Below are 23,418 nucleotides of genomic sequence, written 5' to 3' on the forward strand. Positions count from 1 at the left end.
CTTGTTTCCCTCTTTATATTACCTGTTTAACGCCTATAGTGTAGGGTACATTGACCCTTCTAGTCACCTAAGAGGGGGGGGGGGCGCAAAATCTGCCCCATACATTGACTTAGTAGGGTGGGGGGGGGGGCGCTGCGATGAACCTGTGCACCCGCTGATGGGCAACCCTGCGCACGCCTATGTGTGTGTTTTTACCTATATTTATCCAAGTATTCGTCAAATTTTCTTTTCTTTACCATCCTGTCTTCTTTCCTCTTTCTCTCCTCCTATCTTCATTTCCTCTATCTCTTCCCTCGTCCCGAAAGAGCAGGCAGGCGTTGTGCCCCTTCTAGTGGCAGTTGCCAGCTTCCTCTCTCCCTCTTTTCTCTGTGTCCTTGTGTATCTGTGTATGCAAATCAAATAAATAAATAAATAATGCGTCCAAAGTGTCGATAAAGTAGTTAAGGTTACGGTGACAAGCTTTGGGAGAATGCAGAGTACAATAGAATTCAAAGAGCCCACTGCACTAAGGTGTTAGAAGCACCTTAGTGCAGTTCTTATACACATGATGCCAGCGAATAAACCAATCGCTAAAACGCCCCTTCTGCTCAAACTGTTGCAATGCTAATAGTGTTGGCGTACTCGAAGAATCCGAGGATTTATGCACCCTTTTTTCCCCCCTTCTTTTTCATACAACATTCTACCGCAGACTGGCCCGTTCCGCGCTCTCGGCTCTCCCGATAACCTGTACCAGGCCATAGGTGCTACTTTCGTAAGAATACGTGTTTCCCACATCTTCTAGAATAATTAAGTACTTTTATGCACTGTAGTTATGCACTGTAAAACTATGCACTGTAGTTGACTATATAGGCGCCAGCATAGGCGTGCGTAAGCGGGGGAGTGAGAAACACTACGCACGCCTATGGTCGCCAGAATTGTATGAAACAAAAAATGACAAATACCAGCCAGGCAACGTCGTCACCTGACACTATTGCCGCGAATAGCCTTGATGCGCAGCGTGTTCAGTTTTTATTATTATTATTATTATTATTATTATTATTATTATTATTATTATTATATTATTATTATTGTTGTTGTTGTTGTTGTTGTTGTTGTTGTTGTTGTTATTATTATTATCGAATAAAGTTTACTGTGAGTTTGCCTCATTGCACATACCTTTGTATGCATAAAGTGACTTTTATTGCTGTCATAGTCACACAAGCCATTCCGGCGTCGGCAGGCCCGCCTATCATGTAGTTATTCAAGTGTTGCACAAATAAAGGTTGTTGTAGTTGAACATGCTTGTGTGTATGTGCCGTGCGACCTCTACTACGCCAATGGTTGTTAACGAAGTTATATTCCAGCGTTATTTATAATCTTTACATATCACGAAGTCTTAAACCGTTCGGTGCGCTTGACAAAGTTTTTCTGTCTCCATTCTGTTTTGCAGGCGTGCCTTCGGAACACCGAGCTCACGAAACTGTCATTGCAATCAATTGACGACCTTACCTCATTCGGGATGGAGTACGCCCTCGCCATTGGTTAGTTAGGCAAGAAACCTGGGATACCAGAGAAATCCGTACACGTTTTTTCCGTGAAATAAATGCGGGACATGTATAGATGCTGTCACTTTCTCAAGCTGTCTGTTCCTTCACACTTGCGACTAGCGTCGGTCGTGCGACCATTTGCGGCTAGCGATCAAAAAGCGACTCTACACACGACCGATGTTGCCCCGATGGTGCCATTGCCCTGTAAAATAAGCTGACGTCCTGTTCCTGAACATCTGATTGGTTCGGAGGTTTGCGACTGCAGTCGCGCGATTGAAATATCGAGCAGCGAGCTACTGAACCAAAATAGTCGCTTTGCGACCAAAGCGGCCATTTGCGACCAGTCGTAAACGGTCGCAAATGGCCTTTAGTCTACCCTGTACCGCCGCCGCCGTCGTCGTCGTCGTCGTCGTAGTAGTAGTAGTAGTAGTAGTAGTAGTAGTAGTAGTAGTAGTAGTAGTAGTAGTAGTAGTAGTAGTAGTAGTAGTAGTAGTAGTAGAAAGCGTCACGCAGGTCACGTGACCAGAGGGGCAAGTGAATAAAGAAACAAAAAGAAATGAACGATGGTGATCGTAATATAATTGACAGCGCAACGGGTTAAACACGGACAGAACGAAGAAACGGACACAGCGCTGAACTCACAAGTAAATTTATTTTCGAAAAAGAAAGAATCATTCTTCTAGATGAGGAATACAGGTATCTGTTAGACAATACATGATTAATCTGTTTGTGTTGTTACACCTGTGCTTGGTCTTGATGACTCGTTGATCTGCATATATGTTCTTTATTTTTCGAAAATAAATTTAGTTGTGAGTTAATTCAGCGCTGTGTCCGTTTCTTCTTTCTGTCCGTATTTAACCCGTTGCGCTGTCACTTATATTGTACGATGAACATCCACCAACAAGCCCAACTCGCGATTTTGCCTAAACGATGGTGAGATGATGTTGATGTTGATGCTCGAAATGGTGATGATTAGGATGGTGATTTTCTTCAAATAATCTCAACGAAATGAAGATTATGACCTCTTTGTACCGAAAGTGATCCTCATCATTAGCTTCGTTGTCAGACGGCTTTCACGGCGTGGAGCCGGCTGAATTTTATAGAAACCTCCCTGACCTGCTATATAGCCTTCCTACTTCATTGACTGTCTGCTGTGCTGAAGGTATACGTATTATATAAACATTCTCGTCAAATTACAGTTTGAGTGGGTGAGGTCAGCTCAGGTTATAGGAGGGAGCGAAACCTTCGCGTACGTATATCAACCCGCGAGGACGTACTCTTCGTCGGTAATAAATGAAGATAAACCACGGCTGTATGATGGCGATCAGAGGTAGAGCGCAAACTTTCTTTTTTTCACCTGCCTTCCGGATTTGCTTCGTTATGGTAATCAACCTTACCACGGCCGCTACATACCTGTTTTTTTTTTTTTATGTAGCGGCCGTAACTTTACTATCACGGCACTCTTTGTGCTCCCACTCCACACATGCTTCTACTCAGGTTTTTAATTGCTTTGGTCTTTACTGCGGAGTTTTATTTTTTGTTTGTACAGCGTATACAGAAAGTCGGTGTAGTTTAGCAATTAACGCTTCAAAAATTTGGAAGCTGACTTCGTAATCAGCGATGATGCCCGGCACCACCAGCGAGCGTTGCCTGCCTGGAAAAATGCGCGCGAAACATTGATAACGCGCTAACAATTTTCAAGAAAAAGGGAGAAGGGGGCGGGCCGGATTGATCGTTAGTTACGCGCGAACTCAAAGTTTTGACAAGTCATTCGTTTCCGAGTTGCCAGAGTCTTCGTGTGAGGTCCGCTCAAATCAAGTTGTGGTTTCTTGGTCCAACAGCCCCTCCTCCCCCCCCTTCCCCTTATTTTTTTCTTTGATGAAACGTCAAGGGGTTATATGTGCAGCGAAGGCGGCAGCTACGCGACAATTTGAACGCACTGCTCGGGCGGTCGAACTCCGAAGTCTTGGGGCTATCCCCAGACCACGTATTGAATCAAGACATCGAAAGTAGGGCACTCGTTGCAGCGAAAAATATTTCAAGAAAGCATAGCTCCTTCTTCTCTGGCAACTATGCACTAACGTTATCAATGTTGCTTTCTTCTTTTCGATGCAGAGACGTCTAGCATATATGTGTGTTCAGTATACGACGAGACTTCCTTTGGGGCGACGACGTACCGTCTCCAACGGCATGAAAAGGCAGCGGAACTAGCGCTGCTGGAAATGTGACGAATTGCCGCTTGGTATAGTAATTGGAAGATTACAGGCGCCGCGGTGCCGCATATGAAAAATGAAACGTTGCCCAACCACACGTTGCGTCTGCAAGGCGCAATGCGATCCAGTAGTATTGCGATCAGTGACATGTACGCGACCGTAGTACACGACGTTTCCCCTCCTTGATAACCATAGCCGAAGAACGAGGAATACGAGGGCAAAGACACAAAAGCAGCAACAGGCACCCTACTACGAGGGAAAAGATTGCCTCGATAGTTCGCGAGTTCCTGGCACGGCATGTTCTTCCGTAGCCTTCTTCGCTTTATTCGGCGTCCTCTTTTCGAAAAACTTTATAAACAACTTTAGGGAAATGAGACAAGAAGAAAAAAATCCAGCCAGCTCCACTCCGTGACAGCCGTAGAAACAGCGACGCTGATGCCCCCCCCCCCTCTTTGCCTACGTCGGGCGGACCGAGCCCCTCACTGACTTACTCCTCGCAAACAGCTGCGTTCTGACGCGCTTTCCGCCGAGCCTCACCGTCGCCTCTCTTGGCGCACCTCTCATTAGTTCGCCCTTTCCGCCGAGCATCACACTCGCCCCTCTTGGCGCGCATTCCATTGATTGAGAAGAAAAAAAATTCGGCAGATCCCACGCACTGTGGGAATCGATGTAATGCGAAGCAGCCAGCAAAGAGCTGCATACATCGCCTTGTTTGTCTTTGAGCCAAGTGAAATCATTCATGCCATGGCATCTAGTCCACCATATATCGTATGTTTGCCATGCACGTATGCATGCACAATCTAGTATACACCATGCCAATGAAACGCATATTCTGGTATATACAATGCATGACCTGTCGCTTATGTTCACCACGCACTCGTGTCGTGCCGCTCCAATTTTGGTAAATATCCAGTTAACAAGACGGCCGGAAGCACACCATGACAGTGGCATGTAAATCATACCGCACGTGACATGCATAACATGATTCGCATGTTAAAACCTCTCATTTATGTTCGTCGTACAGTCACATCGCGCAATATCAATTTTGGTGTATATCAAACGAGCGAAATGGCCGCGAGTGCACCACGAGTATAGCATGTAAATCATGCCATACATGACATGCATGTCATGATTTTCATGTTAACACCTGTTATTCATGTTCTTCATACAGCCACATAGCACAATACCAATTTTGGTGGATATCAAGCAAGCGAAACGGCCACGAGTGCGCCATGAGCATGACATGTAAATCATGTCGTACATGTCATGCATGTCACGATTTTCATGTTACCACGTCTCATTTACGTTCGTCATACAGTCGCTGCGCGCAATACCAATTTTGGTGTACATCAAGCTAGCGAAGCGGCCGCGAATGCATCATGAGCGTGGCATGTAAATCATGACATACATGACATGCATGTCATGGTTTTCATCTTACCAACTGTTATTCATGTTCTTCATACAGTCACTTCGCGCAATACCAATTTTGGTGTATATCAATCTACTGAAACAGCCGCTAGCGCACCATGAGCGTGGCATGTAAATCAGGTTGTACATGACTTGCACGTCATGATTTTCATGTTACCACATCTCACTTACGTTCGTCATACGGTCGTGTCGCGCAATATCAATTGTGGTGTATATCATGCAAGCGAAACGGCCGCAAATGCACCATGAGCGTCGCATGTAAATCATGACATACATGTCATGGATGTCATGGTTTTCATGCTACGACCTGTTATTCATGTTCTTCATACAGTCACATAGCAAAATACCAATTTTGGTGTATATCAATCTAGCGAAACGACCGCGAGTGCGCCATGAGCGTGGCATGTATATCATGTCATACATGACATGCATGTCATGATTTTCATGTTAACACGTGTCAGATATGTTCGTCATACAGAAATGTCTCGTCATACCAGTTTTCGTATATATCCCTTCATTTAAACGGCCGCGAGCGCCCAGAGACCATGTCATGTAAATCATGCTGCACATGACATGCGTGTCATGATTTGCATGTTAGGACCAGTCATTATGCTTGTCATAAATTCTTGTCACGCGGTACCGATTTTGGTGTATATGAAATTAACGGAACGGCCGCAAGAGCCTAAGGTCGTGGAATGTAAATCATGCTATTCATAACATGCGTGTCATGATTTTCATGGTATGACTTGTCATTTATGTTCGTAATAAGGCCACGTTATGACACACCAATTTTGGTATACATCCGATTAACGAAACGGCCATGAGAGCACAAAGTCGTAGCCGGCTAGATAGATAGATAGATAGATAGATAGATAGATAGATAGATAGATAGATAGATAGATAGATAGATAGATAGATAGATAGATAGATAGATAGATAGATAGATAGATACGCTCAAAGTCGCAGAAGTTCGCTAAGAAATGCTTCGCATTTAAAAATCCAGCCAGCTCCACTCCGTGACAGCCGTAGAAACAGCGACGCTGATGCCCCCCCCCCCCCTCGTTGCCTACGTCGGGCGGACCGAGCCCCTCACTGACTTACTCCTCGCAAACAGCTGCGTTCTGACGCGCTTTCCGCCGAGCCTCACCGTCGCCTCTCTTGGCGCACCTCTCATTGGTTCGCCCTTTCCGCCGAGCATCACACTCGCCCCTCTTGGCGCGCCTTCCATTGATTTCCCCTTTCTAGAAAGCTTCACTCTCTCCCCTCTCGTGCAACGCACTGCCTTCGCCAATTTCCGCCAAGCCTCTCGACACGGCATAGACTGGGCATAGACCGGCATAGCACAGATCCCCTCCCCCTTTCCTAGCGAGCCTCACTCTCGCCACACTAGTCCACGTGAGAGGATACGGGACAGAGCGCATAGCGGGGCCCACTGTACTAGAAATATGGCTCAAGAGAACTCGTGCTTGTGTTCTTTAAAGCGAATATGAACGCACACCAACCCGCCCAACAAAAAAAGTTATCTTAGCGTTACACAGGCGTCGGCGAAGGGTCGACTAATTCGCTGTTGAAAACGAGCTTGTGGAGTCATGTGCCGGCGGATAGCACTGTAGATGAAAGCGAGGCAGAATTAATGTGTTGATGCGGCTGTCAATTTAATTGAAATTCAGTAAATTCCCGCTAAGACAAACGCAGCAACACGAAGCTAGTTTCAAATCTAAGGAACAATACATGTGGAGTTTACGAGGTTGTGCACAATCGCCAGCGATGAAACCAGCAAAAGCCCACTTAGAGGATCGGCAACCCAAAATAATCGAGGAAGCGAAGTGCAAGTCTAATTAGTGTGCTTCTTGGCAAGCTTAATTGGTTTAAACAAAGCCTTATCAGACTTGAGGCGACGATATTAACGATAAGAGTAATACGTTGGTCATAATAATTAAAAACACTATATTGATTATGAGGGATGCCCCAGTGGAGGGCTCCGTAAAATTAGACCACCTGGTGTTCTTGAACGAGCACCTAAATCTAAGTAAATGGGCCTAAAGAATTTTCGCCTCCATCGAAAATGCGGCCGCCGCGGCCGGGATTCGTTACCGCGACCTGCGGATCAGCACTCGAGCACCATGGTACAGTGTACTTCTAGTACACTGTAACCATGGCCCACTAGACGCCACTCCCTCCCGGGGTCCGAGAGATGAACCGTTGAACAGGCTACCGATCGACTCTTACTAATAGTGCTACTCTAACAGTGCTAATAGACCACCGTGGCGGGTTCCACTTTGGCCATACAGGCAGGGACTTCCACTGCTTCCACGACTAGTCACTGTACGACGGTACGACTGTACTTCAATTCGTTCAATGTTTCTACATCTCTACCGCCGTTAGCGCCAATATTTTGCAGCGGACAGAATTTTACGTCGCGGGAAAGATAAATTTCAAGTCTCCGATGAGCTGTTGGTGGTCCGCCTTGCTGCGCTAATGACATCGAACAAAAGACGAAAGGAACCTCCCGCTGAAGAAGAATCGAATGACCCAGTGGACAAGGAAATTCCTATTCTACTGCCCCAAGGTGAGTGAAATGGATGCAGTCCTTGCCCGAATAGTCACGATACGCGGCAGTTGTTTCTTTAGGCGGCGATACGTTTGCTCGCCGTATCGACCCAGCGCATTGCATGAAACCTAACTTGTGGCCTCTTTTGTATTTCAGATGAACGCCATCGCACGTTGAAGGTTGCCGTAGCTCTGGCAATGATACGTTCGAAGCCAGATGACGTTTCGGCGGAAGATTACGTCAGAAAGCTCGCGGAAGAAGTGAGAAGCAACGAAGCTAGGATGTCGGATGTATGCAAAGACCTCGAAGACAATGTTGTGCAATTGCGGCAGAAAGTCGCGTTGATGAGCGTCAGAGGCTGCTTTCGGTCCGACCCACTCGGCAAGTTCCTCGTTACCTAGATGTAGTGTTCAGTGCTGCTAACTAGTGTGACGACACAGCTAACTCTAAATATATAAGCTTATTAAAGGGACACTAAAGAGAGAAAGACTTTTCTCGCATTAGTAAATTACTCTTTCAGTAAACCAAAAAACACCACGCTTGTTGCGAGAATACGCTTGGTAAGCGAGAAAACGCGCAAGAAAATGCGGGTGGCGACACCACCTTGCAATTCCCGCACTAGTCACCATGACGCCATAGATTTCGACGGCGTCTTCTAGGGCCTACGTAGTTCTAATCGGTAAAAATGAACTACATCGTCTTCTGAGATAGCCAGAGACAATATACCAACTTTAAGGAAATTTCTTCGAGCCGATTTGACCAAAATACAAAAAAAAAACACTGAATTCCGTTACGTCATAATCGGAGACTTCGGCGGGAAATTTAAAAGTGAAACTTGTGACATTTTCTTATCTATTATTACACCTATGGTGGTGACATTAACACAAGAGTTTTCAGAGTATAACTTATCAGTCTAAACTAATTTGTTGTTTCACTTTAGTGTCCCTTTAACCACACTAAACGATGCAGTCACTTTTGTGTGAAAAACAGCGTCCAAGTACGTTCACACAGAGCTAGGAATATTGTACGTGTCTTTTCAGCTTTCTGTCGTGAACCGAGGAAAAACCCTACGGAGAAGCTTTCAGTTACTGCAGAACGCATCGGTCAGCACTGGGCGTTTTTGGAAAATTACCTGTCGGTCGCGTCCAACACAGCTCTTCTGAAGCAGGCAGCCGAAGGCACCGACGTCACTGACGTCGAAGAACTGACGCTACGCTCGGCAAACAATCTCTTACGCACGTTACGCAGGAGCCCGCCCATCAGTGGCACCGAAATGGAGCTGTGTCATAAGGCACTGTCTACTTTATCAGATATGTGCGACGATGGGCGCAGCGCCTTAACGCCTTCTCTTCAAGCAGCCGTGGTGGATTTTATCGCAGACTGCCTGAACGAAATCGCAGAACAGACAGAGAACGTCGACGTAAGTATTCTTCGCAGACATTTGTTTGTGCAAGGCCTGTCGTAGCAAAGTCCATGTTTTTAAAGGGATCCGCTAACATGGAGGCTGTTTGCTTTATGCTATATTTTGAAATGTATACCGTATAACGCTATATTTCGAATATGTGTGCCAGCCCCTCGTGAGGTCACAGGTCTCGACATCAGCTCAGATCTAGTTGAAGATTGAACCTGTATTTTTTTGTTTGTTTTAAGATAGTTTTCTCGCCCACTATTGAAGTAGGTTGAAAAACTTCAAGTACTTCAAGATCTGTGAGGTCAGTTCGCACCCGGCCCCAACAGTGCAGAAAGCCGTGCCCTCAACCGCCAATAGTCAATTTTTGTGTGCCTAGCGAATATAGATGCGATGTAATCATACATAGCGGCCATTAAAATGCAAGAGTTAAATATTGTCAACAATGATCGTTTAGATTGCAATGCTTCAGCCGAGCCCAGTTTGAACAGTATCACATTCCTGGGCGCATGATGAATCTGATGTTCCATCAACGGCTTGCCAACAACAGAACAGTTTTGTTTTTTTTACAGCACTGCTAAATGAGGTCCCTAAAAGTTTTAAGCGAGCGGTCCTAAAAGGCAAATCCATGGGGCATTGTACAATTTACACTTTGCACCACTTAAGTCATACTATGGGGCATCATACCATTTACTGTGTGAAGATAACTAGGTGCCATTTGTAATAAACCATGCATTTGCACCCCACTAAAATGCACATGCTCCATTTTGTAGTATGAAACAATCTTGTTCCAATCTGAACGAGTAATGCACAATATTGAAGAGAATAACACCTCCCTACTGACATTGCTATCAGGGCTCCTACAAGTAACTAATCAGCTGCACCTCATTAACAGTAACCTTGTACAAGTGACCCAGCAGGATTTGCTTCTCCTGAGGTATTGAGAAAATAAAAATGGCAACTTACAAAGAGCATATTCCTGGGGGACACCACATACTGATAGTGTTTCACCTGCTAAGATATGAATGTTTCCTTACAATCAGCTTAGGCACTACTACAAAGACCAGTTCTCTAATATTGAATTAAAGCAATTATATTTTCTTAACACATGCATAATGCACTACCAGCCTCTGGTTATAAATCTGTTTTCCAATTTAGTACAGGCGCCAAGAAAATATCGCAAGCTGGGTGGGAAGCCTTGCCCACGGCCAAGCCTTCACGCTTCCCATCATCAGGCATCTTCTGGATAAGCTGCTTCACTTTGCAAGCTTCGTTGACACACTCCAAGAAGACCAGCGAGCCCTAGAGATAGACCACTTTGACCGCTCATTCTTTCTGCTACAGTGCACTGAAAACGCTGTCGCATCACTAAAACAACCTTCACCTCTCATTTGCTGTGAGCTCTCTGAAACTGCAAAAGCGCTGGTAGACTTTTGCATCAAATGCCAGGATACACACCCGCTGTTTGCAAGCTACCTCTATGAGATTCTAAGAGGGCTTAAAGAAAGGCTAACTAGTCGCAAGAGCAATAAGAAACCAGTGAGGAAATTGTACACATGGTTAGAGAAAAATTCGCACTAGCTAACATTGCTGCCGACATCTGTTGCAATCCAAAATGGTATCTCAGTGACAAGAAAGAACACAACACAAGAAGTGTATAATAAATTAGATTTATTCAAACATACCTCACTCTCATGAAATGCATATATACATGTAACAGTCTAGTCAATTATGTACTCTGTCTGCATGCCTTGTGCAGATAAAAGAAAAAAAAAAGAATAGAACAACAATTCTGCTTTTTTTTGGTTACTCTAGCGCACGACGCTGACCTTGACAAAGCCAAGCACTCCGCAATTTGAGCCTGGAATGCAAACATGTCAAGTGCATAAAACCACAAACATACTTCAACTAAATAACTATGGCTTGAGAAATAGAAGTGAAAACACTTAGTCTTGGCTAGTAATGCCAGCGATTGTGCCTCTTGTCTATCGTACTTTATCACATGGCATGAAGCGTACAAAACCGTAGTAGCGCACTTAACCGTCGTACAGTATATGTGAGTCAGCATGGACTAGATCAAGGCACACTGTCCCACCAGAGAGGGCAAGTCCATCGTAAACGATAAGGGCGGGGTAGGCGTGGTGACGACAGGAAGCTGCACTAACGGGGTTAGTCACGGAAGCGTCCAGGCCGGAACAAGTGCATAGTAACATTGAGACCAGCTCGAGCCTAATACAGAGAACATGAGACTAGCTCGAAACTAAGTGAGAACAATGGCAATGGAAAAAGAGAAAATGGAATTTGCCGCATCCCTCGATTTCTCTACCCAACGACATCGAGGAAAGTGCAAGGAGATTAAAAAAAGAAAAAGTCTTGTGCTCTGGTAAAGCTGGGATTGCTTAGAAATCTCACAACACGGAAGATGCTGCGATGGGTTGCAGCCGCTTCAATGCGAGGTCGGTTATCACAGTCAACGTGTTCAAACACATACGTGCCGCGGTGGCCGCATCAAGTCGCGAAACTTTTCCAGCAATTTCCACCCTGCTGCTAGTAACAACGATGGAGCAATTCTTTTTCGTGGCCCTTTCCTTCCCGCTCTGTCTACAACCTAAATGAAAAAAAAAAAAATGCCTTGGCTAAAGGACTCGAAAAACCATACAGCCTCACACGGAACTGGTCAATCTACGCGACGAAATCAAACTGTAGAAAGGATTCGTGTCTAATTAGGCTTGCCTTCCCGGTTTCAGTCACGAGCCCCGCAATGACAGAATTAGGCGACGATATAAAACAATGGTCGCCTACGCTAAAACATGAGTGTCTAAAGGATCGTCCGCAGAGTTCAGTGAGGACCCCGACGTCAGCAGTTCGGTGTCTCCATTTTCATCTGTGCTCCGCAGCTGAGATGTGGTCTGAAATGCAGCACGAAAAAAATTATATATGATTATGCACGAAAGTTCACTGGGCAGAAAGTGATGTACACATGTGTCTGCTGTAAAAGGGAACACTTGCGTGCAAGGCATGTTTGGATTTCACTCTCTTGCAAAAACATAGCGGTATATATTTGCATAAGCCTACTGGTGTTCACAGTTCTAATTCCTTTGGACAAACTAGTACCATGCATGAATCACATTTCCACATTCACTTGCGGTTAAGGGACCAGCAATTTGAAAGGTGCACATTCAAGTGTTCCCTTTAACAGTTAACAGTACTTTACATTTATGCCTGTACAAAAGCAACGATTATGTTGCAAGAATAAACGGCAAGGATATCTGCAGTTTACCACACCCAAACCAAGACGGAAAGAAGGTATAAGGACTACCAACATAGCTTTGCAAGCAATTCCCTGTACAAGCCATATTCACACAAGCAATGGCATTTTTTCTTGAAAGTGATCCCCAAAGCGACTTCTAGCATGATGTAAGCTCCCTTACAAGATAACTGTCTAAATAATGACACTTGTTTTTGCTTTATTCAGCAGTGGGATGAGTACAGTCACACCTCAACTTGATGAACACAAATAACGAAAGCTACTAAAAATCTTTTCTTGACATTGGCATGTAACGAATGTGTATATCCTTATGAACACTGAATAACATAAGGCATTCTTTTACTGCATGCAGTTTCATTAATAATAAAGGTTCCACTTCAGCCAGAATTCAAACAAATATTTTCGTCAAAATTCAGTTCAGGCTGGTATCAAATGCTGCATATTCCCACTATTCAATGCACCAAGCAAATAATTAGGAACATAAATGCAGCACATAGTACATACCTTTGAATAGTGGTATTGCGGAACCCTTATTCCACTAAGGGACTTGTAGCAAGTGAGATCGACCAAGGCCCTAAAATAAAAGCACAAGACCATAAGGTAAGACGAGCAAGCTTGATCAGAAGCAGCAGCTAAGACAAATGGAAAGCCTGACAAGCAGTGAACAACTTTGAGCACATCGAAACCATTGTTGCTCTCTCTTTTTCATCACCTACAGAACTGACATATGCACCTGGACAAATTAAAATTTTCTAATACATCGGAAAAATGTCCCCGAGATTCACACTGAAATAAGTGGAAGTTCTCAGAAGCCATGAACAGGAAAGCTAGCCTATCTAACAATCCGACCAACTAACGCAAGTTAGTAAGAATAATTTCAGGGGTTTGACGTCCCAAGACCAAGATACGATTAGGAGAGACGTCATAGCGGAGGGTTCCGGAAATTTTGACTACCTGGGGTTCTTTAACACATTCGCTGTGGCACGCTTCCTTGAGGTCTCGTTTTAGGTGCGGAGTGACCCACCCGTGGGCCACTCGGCAGATCTTCCAGGTGCGCCGTGACCCACCGGTGGGTCGCGTGCCTGTGCTTGTTTCATTCGCTCCAAAGAGAGAGCACTGCTACCTTTGTGGTTGGCATGTGGCACGCTTATTTGAAAGACAGAGCTATTTCTTGCCTTTTTCGCGTAAAGCTATGTTGAAATCTGAAATTTCTGGCACCAGAAACACAAGCACACGTTTGTTTCCTCTAGGTTGTGCTTTACTTTGTGTCCGTGAAAGGCAAGATGATCTATGAATTGCACTAAAATGTTTGGGAGCAGCAGGAAGAATGCATGTATACTCATTCAAGTGAAACATATTTCAAAAACCGCGGCGAAATGCTGGCGAGCAACACAATAGAGAAATAGGCCGCCACTCTGCTCCTTAAAAACATCGCTGTCCCACGTCGAATGCAATAAAAATATATGCAGTGGTTGCATTCTCAAAACTTAGACGGCAGCACATGATGGAGAGTTCTTGAGCGTGGGCCACCGGTGGGTCAAACCGCACGCAGCACGAGAACGTTTTCATTCAGTGTGTCGTGGGTCACTCGTGGGTCATGGCATCCAACACCAGAAAAGTATTCCGATTATTTATAACTTCTTGCAACAAGAATCGTACCTCTGCGTACAAGTGTGATGAAGTTATCGCATCCGCAAGCAGAGGCATACTCGTGACATCGTGGCCGCATAGGACGAGCACAGGCTGTGACCCACCTGTGACCCACGCCGCAGTGAACATGTTAACGTGCAGTAGGGTACGGATTTGGGCTGGTTGGTGCATGACTTCACGTAGAAAACAGTGCTACGAGACGGGACAAAGAAAGGGCCGTGTTTGTGCCGTGTTGGGCCGTGTTTGGCACAGCGCCGTGTTTGTGCCCTTTCTTTGTCCCGTCTCGTAGCGTTGTTTTCTACGTGATGTTAACGTGCACCTAAATCTAGGCACATGCCCCTCTAGCAATTTGCCTCCATCAATATTAGACCGCCAGGGCAGGGATTCGATCTTGCAACCTTCAGGTCAGCAGTCTAGCACCATAACCACTAGACCACCGCGGCGGGTCTAACGCAAGTTAACAAATTAAGATTCAGCCAAAGCAATGCTAACTAACAGTGACTGCTGAGCTTCGCAGATCTGCCATGTTATTGCTCACAACGTGCCTCTTTGTTAACTGAACTGCACAGATATTATTAGAAGTGGCCTATTAAGTCTAATGCACAACAAGCTAATCGTTCCTAGATGTCATATCAACCAAACCCACCACAGCCTACCACTTCTTTCTACACCATTACTATGTTCCTTTTTCTTGGCACTCGTTCAGTCAGTCTAGCAGAGATTTGAAGCACTGCAGGCAAGCAGCCGCTAAAGGACTACCTATACACATTCCAATATATTTAAATTTTTGTGTTTACCCGTGGGTTACTACAGATGCCATAGGAACCTGGCTTAATATTTACCACTTGCAGTGCTCTACGTGCACTCAAAAGCACAGCACACGTTCGTGTTTTAGTTAAATGCGCCACCCACCAGAATGCAGCCATCACAGGTGGTATTAACGCACAGCTTCTCACTCGCAGCAAAATGCAGTAGCCACTGGCACATTCCGGCAGGTTGGTTGTACACACTACAGAAATCTGTACTATGAACCTTATAGTTGGACCTTTATTAACATAACGCAGTGACAAGGTAGAACATCGATCCTGCCAGTAATGGTACTTCATTAGAGTAACAAATTTTCCTGGAAGAAATATTTACACAAATACACACAAAAAAGTGTACGCACCTCAACTTATGTCTCAATAGGTACAGGCCTGCCGATGCAAGTACAAACACAACAACGGCAGCAATGACAATCCCAATGGTGGTTCTGGACGACACCGATGCCGGACCGACAAGACGACCCGAGTCTGGTTCGACAAGCCGTCTAGAAACACAAAACATGAGAACAACACTGTCAGGCACAGAACACCCTGTGGTCGCTACCGCTGCATGCAAATGAGGAGGAGACCGTTATGAATGTGCCAATTCCTTAACAGATTTTTTAATGAAGCGAGACTTACACGAGAGCATCGTGGCACACCTGGACTGTTGCCCACCGGAACAGGTAATGACATTTTCCGGATTCGTAAAGGAACTCTGGAGAGCCCTGTGGAAGAGATGCAATGCATGAATCAATGATGTCAAAAACCATGTGGGTTGCAATCAGAAATACGCTTTCCTTCATGACTGAGCATTTCAATACTTCTCATACCTTTGCCTTCAGAAACTTTAGACTTCCTCTTTAAGTTACACAGCCAAAAATCTGGCCTTTCAGCTCCACAATTCTTCTTATGCCTGAAAATCAACCTTACTGCCCTTCATGTTCTACACAGCGAAAACACTCACACAAGAACAAAATAATAACGAAATTTTGAATAACAAAGAATAACAGGAGTACTGAAAAATGTAAGCCTTCGATAGCTCAAGAACGAAAAATTAGCTTGCAACAGTGCAACAAGACAGGAAAGCGAGAAGCACTGTTGACCAGTGGCGTAAATCCAGTTAAACCACAAGGGGGGGGGGGGGGGGCACACATCTCACCAAGGTGGCCATTTTGTTTTTATTTTTATCAAAATTAAAATCGTTTTCAAATAAAATTAAAAAAAGAAACGACCATGAGTTCCCAGCTCATATTGAGACTTTTCCGAAAGCAGTCAAGCGACAGTTGCGATTTCAATAGTCTTGCACAGCTGAAGGGTATTGAATACAGGCCTACACACATTACAAAATAAGCGGGCATTAACAAAAAAAGTTGATTGTACTATACGTAACTCTCAAGCAGTTCAAATATATGGCGTTCGAAAGATAAATCTCAAGGGGGGACAATGCGAGGGGTGTCCCGCCCAGCCTGAACACAAGGGGGGTCCCCCCCAGAGATTTACGCCAGTGCTGTTGATGCCCTGTCACTATCAATGGTCTTAAGATGTTTTAGATCTCATCAAAGTAAACAAAGCGCAGATTTAAAGGCAAATAAGTTCCATAGCAGTCCACAAAGAGGAAAGTTCAAAGAAAAAAAAAAAGTTATCCACTTATTTCTAGCATGGAGGCACAAAAAACCTACTAATTGCACAGAAACTTTCTAGCTGAAGAAAAATGCGTTTAGGTACGAGTTTCTAACCCAGGAACAACGCCTTCCTGGGTGCGAGCTAACCGGGAGGCTAGCAGATCGCAGTGCGACAACAAATTTATGGACAAGTCGAAGCACACTGTCTGAATATGCTTAAAATCTAAGTGGCTCTCACCAGGCCAGCAGATTTAGAGCACTCAAAGCTGATGATGGACTTGACGCTGTTATTTGTACGACCACACTTGCTGACCAAGGACTCCATTTCAAGCAGCAACTCTGATCCTGCAATGAGAGCACAAATACATCAATTGTGGAGGCAAGCCAAGGCTTGATCAAACAAGGACAAAAATGGCACATGGTGACAAAAATTTCCCACATCACTGCTTTGCGATAAAAATGTTGGCTGTATCCCACTCAACACAAGTTCACTGTTACATAAAGGAATACATTCCAGGCTTAGAAATGACGCAACCTGGAGACTTAAGAGCCATTTTCCCAAATACGTAAAAAAAAGTACTCCAGCTTTGAAGCTACTTAGTGAAATAGCAGTCAGTTTACCAATCACACAAGTGCCCCCAACCAAATTCTGCATAAAACTCGTGCAGTTCTGCACAGATATTGCTGTGACTTGTGCCCGCATGCTATGCTGTTAACAGTGCAAATGAAGCAAACTGTTTCATGCTTTTAGGTTGCTGCACTGAAATGCCTTGAAGTTTTAAAAGACAGCCTGATCTCAATACTTGAAGGATCAAACTTACAAAAGGGGCAGTTTGCCTTTACTTTCCCCAAGGAAGATTGATTTGTACAGTGCGGTCCACTGTTAGAGGGAACACGCGATCGCGTGGCCGGCGGCCCACGTGGCGCAAACTGGCGGCGAGATTCGCAAACGCGGCACACGCGCATAAAGGCGCAAGGGCCGCGTTTGCAACATGCTATTCGTCTGCTACAATTGCCAGCCCTGCGCTTGGCGAGCGCTGGACAGCGCTTCTGTTTTTCAGCAGTGAGATTCATGTAGCCACCACTCTTTCTGCGCCTCGTCGGGTAATCAGCAGGCAGAAAAAAAAAGGTGTTCGTTGCACTGTTTTTTCGCCAGTTTTTGATGCGATGCGATTCGCGGGCCCAGTGGCCAAATTTCGACTGGGGCCCCCAGCTGTGGAATTCTGTGAAAGTGATAACGAAACATCACTTGCGTAACCTAGTGTAAGTGCTCATTATGAGGGAAACTGCGCAAAAAAAAACCAACATCGACAAAGGGAGAACACCACAAGCACATGCGCTTGTGCTGTTCTGTTCTCCCTTTGTCGACGTTGTTTTTTTTGCACAGTTTCCCTCATAACGAATTAGCAACTAGCCCAAGTGCTCACCGATAAGTTAGTCGTAAGCTTTCAACATGCTGCTCGCACCAGCCGGCCGCTTTTTATACCAGACGAGGAAATTTATGCCCGATGCAGAGATAATATCAAACTTGTGCTTACAACCGTAGAAACATAGAATTTCGCTAGCGTGCGCCGAGCGCTGGGGCGAAGAAGTAGCAGACGATGCGGGACACAAACCGCCCTTGTGATTCTACGCGCATGCTCCGCGTTTCCAAATCTCGCCAGCAGTTAGCGCTCCGCGGACCTCTGGCCGCGCGCTGGCGTGTTCCCTCTAAGAGTGGATCGTACTGTACAATGGGGAAGAAGCACCAAATGGCATTCAAGACCAATAAATACACTCAAACCTCATAACAAAGTCACGTCTGCCATGAAAACAACTTCGTTATATCCGAAAATTCATTATAAACGTTTATTGGAAGCACTACGACAAAACTATTCTTCATTTATTTCGTTATAACCGAAAATTCGTTACATCCGTATATGTTATATCCAGGGTTGAGTTAGTTTACAATGAACTGATTTTAGTGTTCCTCTTCAGCGTACCTTTAGTGCAACATTTCTTCTACTTGTTCTGTCAATAGGTGGATAGCAAAACGGCGCGTCGTCTGCCACAGCACTTCCGGTTCTAGGAACCGTCAAGGCACATCTTGTTGCTGCTTCAAGTTGTGTGCGGTTCAGCGTAATCGGGGAGGAGGCAAGATAACTGGTAACAACCGCGTCGCAGAAAGTATGAGTTTTCTCCCCGATTACACTGAACGGCACACACCTTGAAACAGCGAACAGCTAGGCATCGAACCGGAAGACCTATTGCACTCACTGCTGCTGGTGCCACACAGAAGCAAGCGTTGCAGTTCACAAGTCCACTTTCAAACATCTGCTCACATATCTAATCGCACATACTCAGAGCAAGATCCACAAGAGTGATTCATGGCAATATGGCCCCCAACATAAAAGAATTCAGCCAGTTCCACACTGTGAAAAGTGTGTCAGCGAAGTTTAGTCTCATTTAGAGCATCATTATGATCATAATATCATCGGCATTTGGTTTCATTGATTTTCTTCATTCACTCCCCCTCTGGTAACGTGACCTGCGTGATGCCGTACGGCATATGCTTGACTGTTAATATCTTTCAAACACTTGCACTTAAGAAGTTGTGCACAAAAGCTACGCAGGGACCACGTTACCTCGGACAACAAACTTCTTGGTGCTGAAGCTGCCAATGTCCCTGTAGAAGCCAGTGGCATCCTTGGACTGGCACACGCTGGCCTTGGTGCACGCTCCAGGAACGCCAGTGATGACGGGTCCTCCCAGCTTCACCATGTAGACATACTTGTCCTTGCCTCGGCTCTCGGACACATTGAAGGCACTGCGCAACACGATCAGCAAAGATCAGCACACAGCCACATCCATTCACACCAGCAAGTGTGCAGAACAATGAAACGATAGAGGAGCTTTCGTTATGTCAAATAATTAGCCTTGTGCGAATATTCGAGCACTTCAAATATTCGAATGAAATATTACAGTATTCAAATTCGCTTCGATTCGAATTATTGGAAATTTGAAAGTATTCGAAATGAACGAATAGGTGTATTAGTCCATATGCAACCCTCTGTAAAGGTGGTTTCACTGCAGTGGAGGGGTGCTACACCGTGAATACACCTTTCCAGAGAAAAGCCCGACTGCCGTGAAGCCCCACTACAAGGTTGAATGAGCATTTTACCTTCACAACGATTCATCATTTCTTAAATTTAAAAGCTTGTTATACCGGCTTATATGCTCTAAGTATAGTAAACTTTAAAAGGTAACATATTTTACAGGTTATCACTTGCATCCTACCGAAAGTGAAATCCTGCTACAATTCAAAATTGCTTCCACTTCCTTTGAACAAAAAAAAAAAAAAAGACATTTGCACATGCCTTGTTTCAATTAAAAAAATATATTATGCAGGTTAGTTGGGTCATGACAAATATGCTCATTTTTCTTTATAACATGTGATATATAATACTCTAATTCAATTTGAAATTATTCGACCAAATTCCTATTCGCTTTGAATTCTCTTTGAACCTAAAATTTACTATTCGCACAAGCCTACAAATAATGGAAGAGCATCTTCATACTCCAATTGCATCAGGTGCAACGTTGTGGAAGCTATGGAAGAAGTGCGCTCAGTGAAATGTGTGTGTCCACACGTCTCATGCTTGGATTTCGTCGTCGTAAACGTGGCTTCCGCGACTGGCTCCAGCTGCACGCTACCGAAACCAACTGTGGAGGCCACTATACTAAAAAACAGAGACGCTAAGCAATACAGAACAACCTACTGACAACCGTATAAATAAGGGAACTTGTTTACTTCTAAGGCACAGAGCATCTTCATTTATTTCTCAGTCTAAAAACGAGAAAAATAAACATAAAACAAGAAAAAAACATTACAGCTGGTAAAATCAATGAACTATTTCTTAGTGCGAACACATCTACTGCAAGATGTATGTATGTGTTGAGGTTCAACGTCCCAAAACCACGATATGATTATGAGGGACGCCGTAGTGGAGGGCTTCAGAAATCTCGGCCACCTGGGGTTCTTTAACATGCACCTAAATGTAAGTACATGGGCCTCAAGCATTTTCACCTCCATCGAAAGTGCGGCCACCGCGGCCGAGATTCTATCCCGCGACCTGCTTCTACTCGCTAGTTTCCAGAGTTGCACCTGATGTATGAAACGGAGTATAGTCCTCATCTCCAAAAGTCTTTAGATTTAAAAAAAAATGAAGGATGACTTACTTGTTCAATAGTGAAGACAAGTTCATAGCAAGGCCCAGCCTCTTTTCCACAAGTATGCCATCGTTTTCAGGCACAACACTGTCCCTGGAAAGAAGAGCGAGAGAACGGAAAATTGAGCTCTAATTCAGTGAACTTCCACCAAATCATCATATTTCTTAAAGAAGGTCCCTATGATTTCTATGGAAGCACACCTCAATACAAGCCTTGTAATCTATTTTTGCAAAGTGCATGCGTGGTTTAAAGAGGCTAGCAGTCACAAGGTTGCGATTTAAAAAAGAAGGATTAAAATGCTGGCAGTATCAATGGCAGCAACCAGATTTCGAGAGAGCACTAAAGCTCTCAAAATGTGAAAGAGTGAATATCAGAAGGTCACTGCAAGGCAAGGCTGAAGTAGGTACACAAAAGGTACTGACTGAATTCTCATTACATTCACACTTATGAGAAGCCTAGAACTGTGCAAATTATTGCAAATTTTGATGGTGTACCTGTCGTTATATGCTACACAGTGCTTCTGGAGCCTACCTTAATTCACTGTGTGAATTTCAGTGTGATTGGGACACGCACGTGGGCACGTGGCGGCCTCTCGCAGCGGTCACAGTAACTGTGCAGCTTACGATGCTCAAATCAGCCAATGGCCTGAAGTTTGGGTATATGGCATAATCATTTCGGTATGTGGCATTTGTAGAAAGAAGGGAGAACAATTTCTAGCGTACTTTCAGAATTGCAAATTCCAGGCCACGTGCTGTGCTATAATGTTTGGCCCGTGTTCTCAGAAGGCTCGACTACCGAACGGCAGCATTTTCCGAGCATGCTGACAAAGTGTTGAAGGGCCCCTTTAAGAGTTTTCAGTCATGAATGCTTGTCATGAAGTCAGTTTATACTAGGCTTCCCAAGCAACGGCATTAGCAGGCGCTGCTGCCTCTTGACAGGCAGCGCCAATCTCTGGCAGAAAAAGAGAACTGGGGCGTGATCAGCGAGCGTTTCCCTTCTCGCCACCGCGTTGTCGCCTCGCTTCCGTGCACGTGCATGAGCTCTCGCGTGTGCACTGCGGCGTCTCATCCCAATGTACCGCGTGACAGTGCGGCTTCAAAGGATCTTCAAGCTTGACTGGCACTTTCCGCAAAGGCGAACATATGATAAAATGAGGAAGGCTTCGTCAATCACGTTAACCGGTGAAGAGCAGGCCCAGATCGACGGACACCCACGCCCGGACTCAAAGCGAAATGCATTTCCCAAGTCGCGATTACACCGTGTTAGGGCGTATTACCTCGAGGCTACTGGCTCATTCTGTCACGTTAAAGATGAATAATGGGTCACATGCACTCCGAAATGAAGCCGTACACGCTATCGATGTTCTGCGGCGGTGGACTACTGAATCATATGATTGTTGTTTTGATATGGCTATGCTTACAGTAGCAGCCTTGTACTTTCGTGAACAAACGTTTGCGGCGTGCGAAAAAAAAAGGTTATACGGCCATGGCACTGCTTCCTGAGAAGGTTAGAGTCAAGTCCTCCGTGCCGCTGGAGAATCACCCGCTGATTAAGACGCGAGGGCAGCTAGCTGAGCTTCAACCACTGTGAAGCAAGATGAACTGCTCGCCTCGTTTTTTTCGGCCTCTCGTCATGCTTGCAGTCTCTTTTTATGATACCGACTTGACAGGCGTATAAAACCTGTTGCGTGAACGCGGGTAGAAAATCGCACAAAGTCAGAAGGTGGTTAATTCAAGGTTGCAATTGCAAAGCATGTATGAAGTGCCAGTTATATTTAGCGGCTTAAATATATATCACCCCAATAAAGTGACAAAAACAAAGCAACCTGCAGAACGATGTCAAGCTTGCTGAAAATGCACAGACGTCCGTTCCGCGTGATAAAGCAGCCTTCCCGACGCGTGAAATGCAGGCGCCGAACTTCTGACAATGTGCGGAGTTCAGTTGAATTCAACCAACCGCGCAGCGCTAACTGTATAACGCGAATGTGAACGTTCAACAACGACGGGTAGGTCTCACGAGCACGGGGAATCAAAACACAAAGTTGCTTCACCTACAACCGTAACTGGACTTTAACAATGCGAGAAGCAGCCAGTAATCATTACTGTAGTCGCTGCGTGCATGCGCCCCGTTACTTACCGATTCAGGTAGTCGGAACGAACGAGAGCGATGAACTCCAGACAGCCAAAATAGAAGGCGAGACAGCGCTGTCAGCTATCCACGCTTGCCGCCTTTATTTCTCGTGACACGCCCGGGACCGATACAGTTTAACACGTGAATCGTGTGCCTTGTCTGCACTGTTGTGGCTGGCCACTAAACCAGAATACTTCGGACCACGCTTGCGCTTCCGCGGGGTCGCTTCTGCCATCGTGGAAATACGCAGCTTCGCACAGCAAGCCTCTAGGTTCAACGTGCCGAGCTGACGGCCCCACATTACCGCACCGAGAGAAGAACGCGAGCGCACGTGCGCTACCGCTACCGTGAAAGGGGCTGAGTCGGCCGCGCGACGGTTCAGAGTTTTCCGACAGAGCCGCAGCGCGGCTGGCGCGGCGCTGTCGTCGCGCCGCAAACTTGAGCTTGGGTTCCCTATTGCTACCCGTTTGCTCGTCCACCAAACCATCATGCTCATTCCAAATTGCTACGAAAACATGCATGCACAATGAATGCGAGTGAGTAGCACTTACTCTGCAAGGGGACAGGCTGTTCTAGACTTCCACTTGAAGACAAACAGGCACTGGTT

At 45.3% G+C, this 23,418-nt stretch overlaps 1 protein-coding gene across 1 annotated transcript; it reads right to left on the reverse strand.

Annotated features, from left to right (window-relative positions):
- Positions 1-10,780: 10,780 nt before the first annotated feature.
- Positions 10,781-23,411, reverse strand: LOC119396489 (cation-independent mannose-6-phosphate receptor-like). The gene is made up of 8 exons (XM_037663734.2): positions 23,363-23,411; positions 20,691-20,774; positions 19,097-19,278; positions 16,711-16,817; positions 15,490-15,575; positions 15,213-15,353; positions 12,899-12,968; positions 10,781-12,035 (listed from the first exon to the last, which is right to left on the reverse strand). Exons 2-8 carry the CDS (start codon positions 20,714-20,716, stop codon positions 11,925-11,927), a joined length of 723 nt encoding a protein of 240 aa, XP_037519662.1. The 5' UTR covers positions 20,717-20,774; positions 23,363-23,411; the 3' UTR covers positions 10,781-11,924.
- Positions 23,412-23,418: the final 7 nt, after the last annotated feature.

The sequence above is a fragment of the Rhipicephalus sanguineus genome, chromosome 6, assembly GCF_013339695.2.
Source record: "Rhipicephalus sanguineus isolate Rsan-2018 chromosome 6, BIME_Rsan_1.4, whole genome shotgun sequence".
Taxonomy (NCBI): Eukaryota; Metazoa; Arthropoda; class Arachnida; order Ixodida; family Ixodidae; genus Rhipicephalus; species Rhipicephalus sanguineus.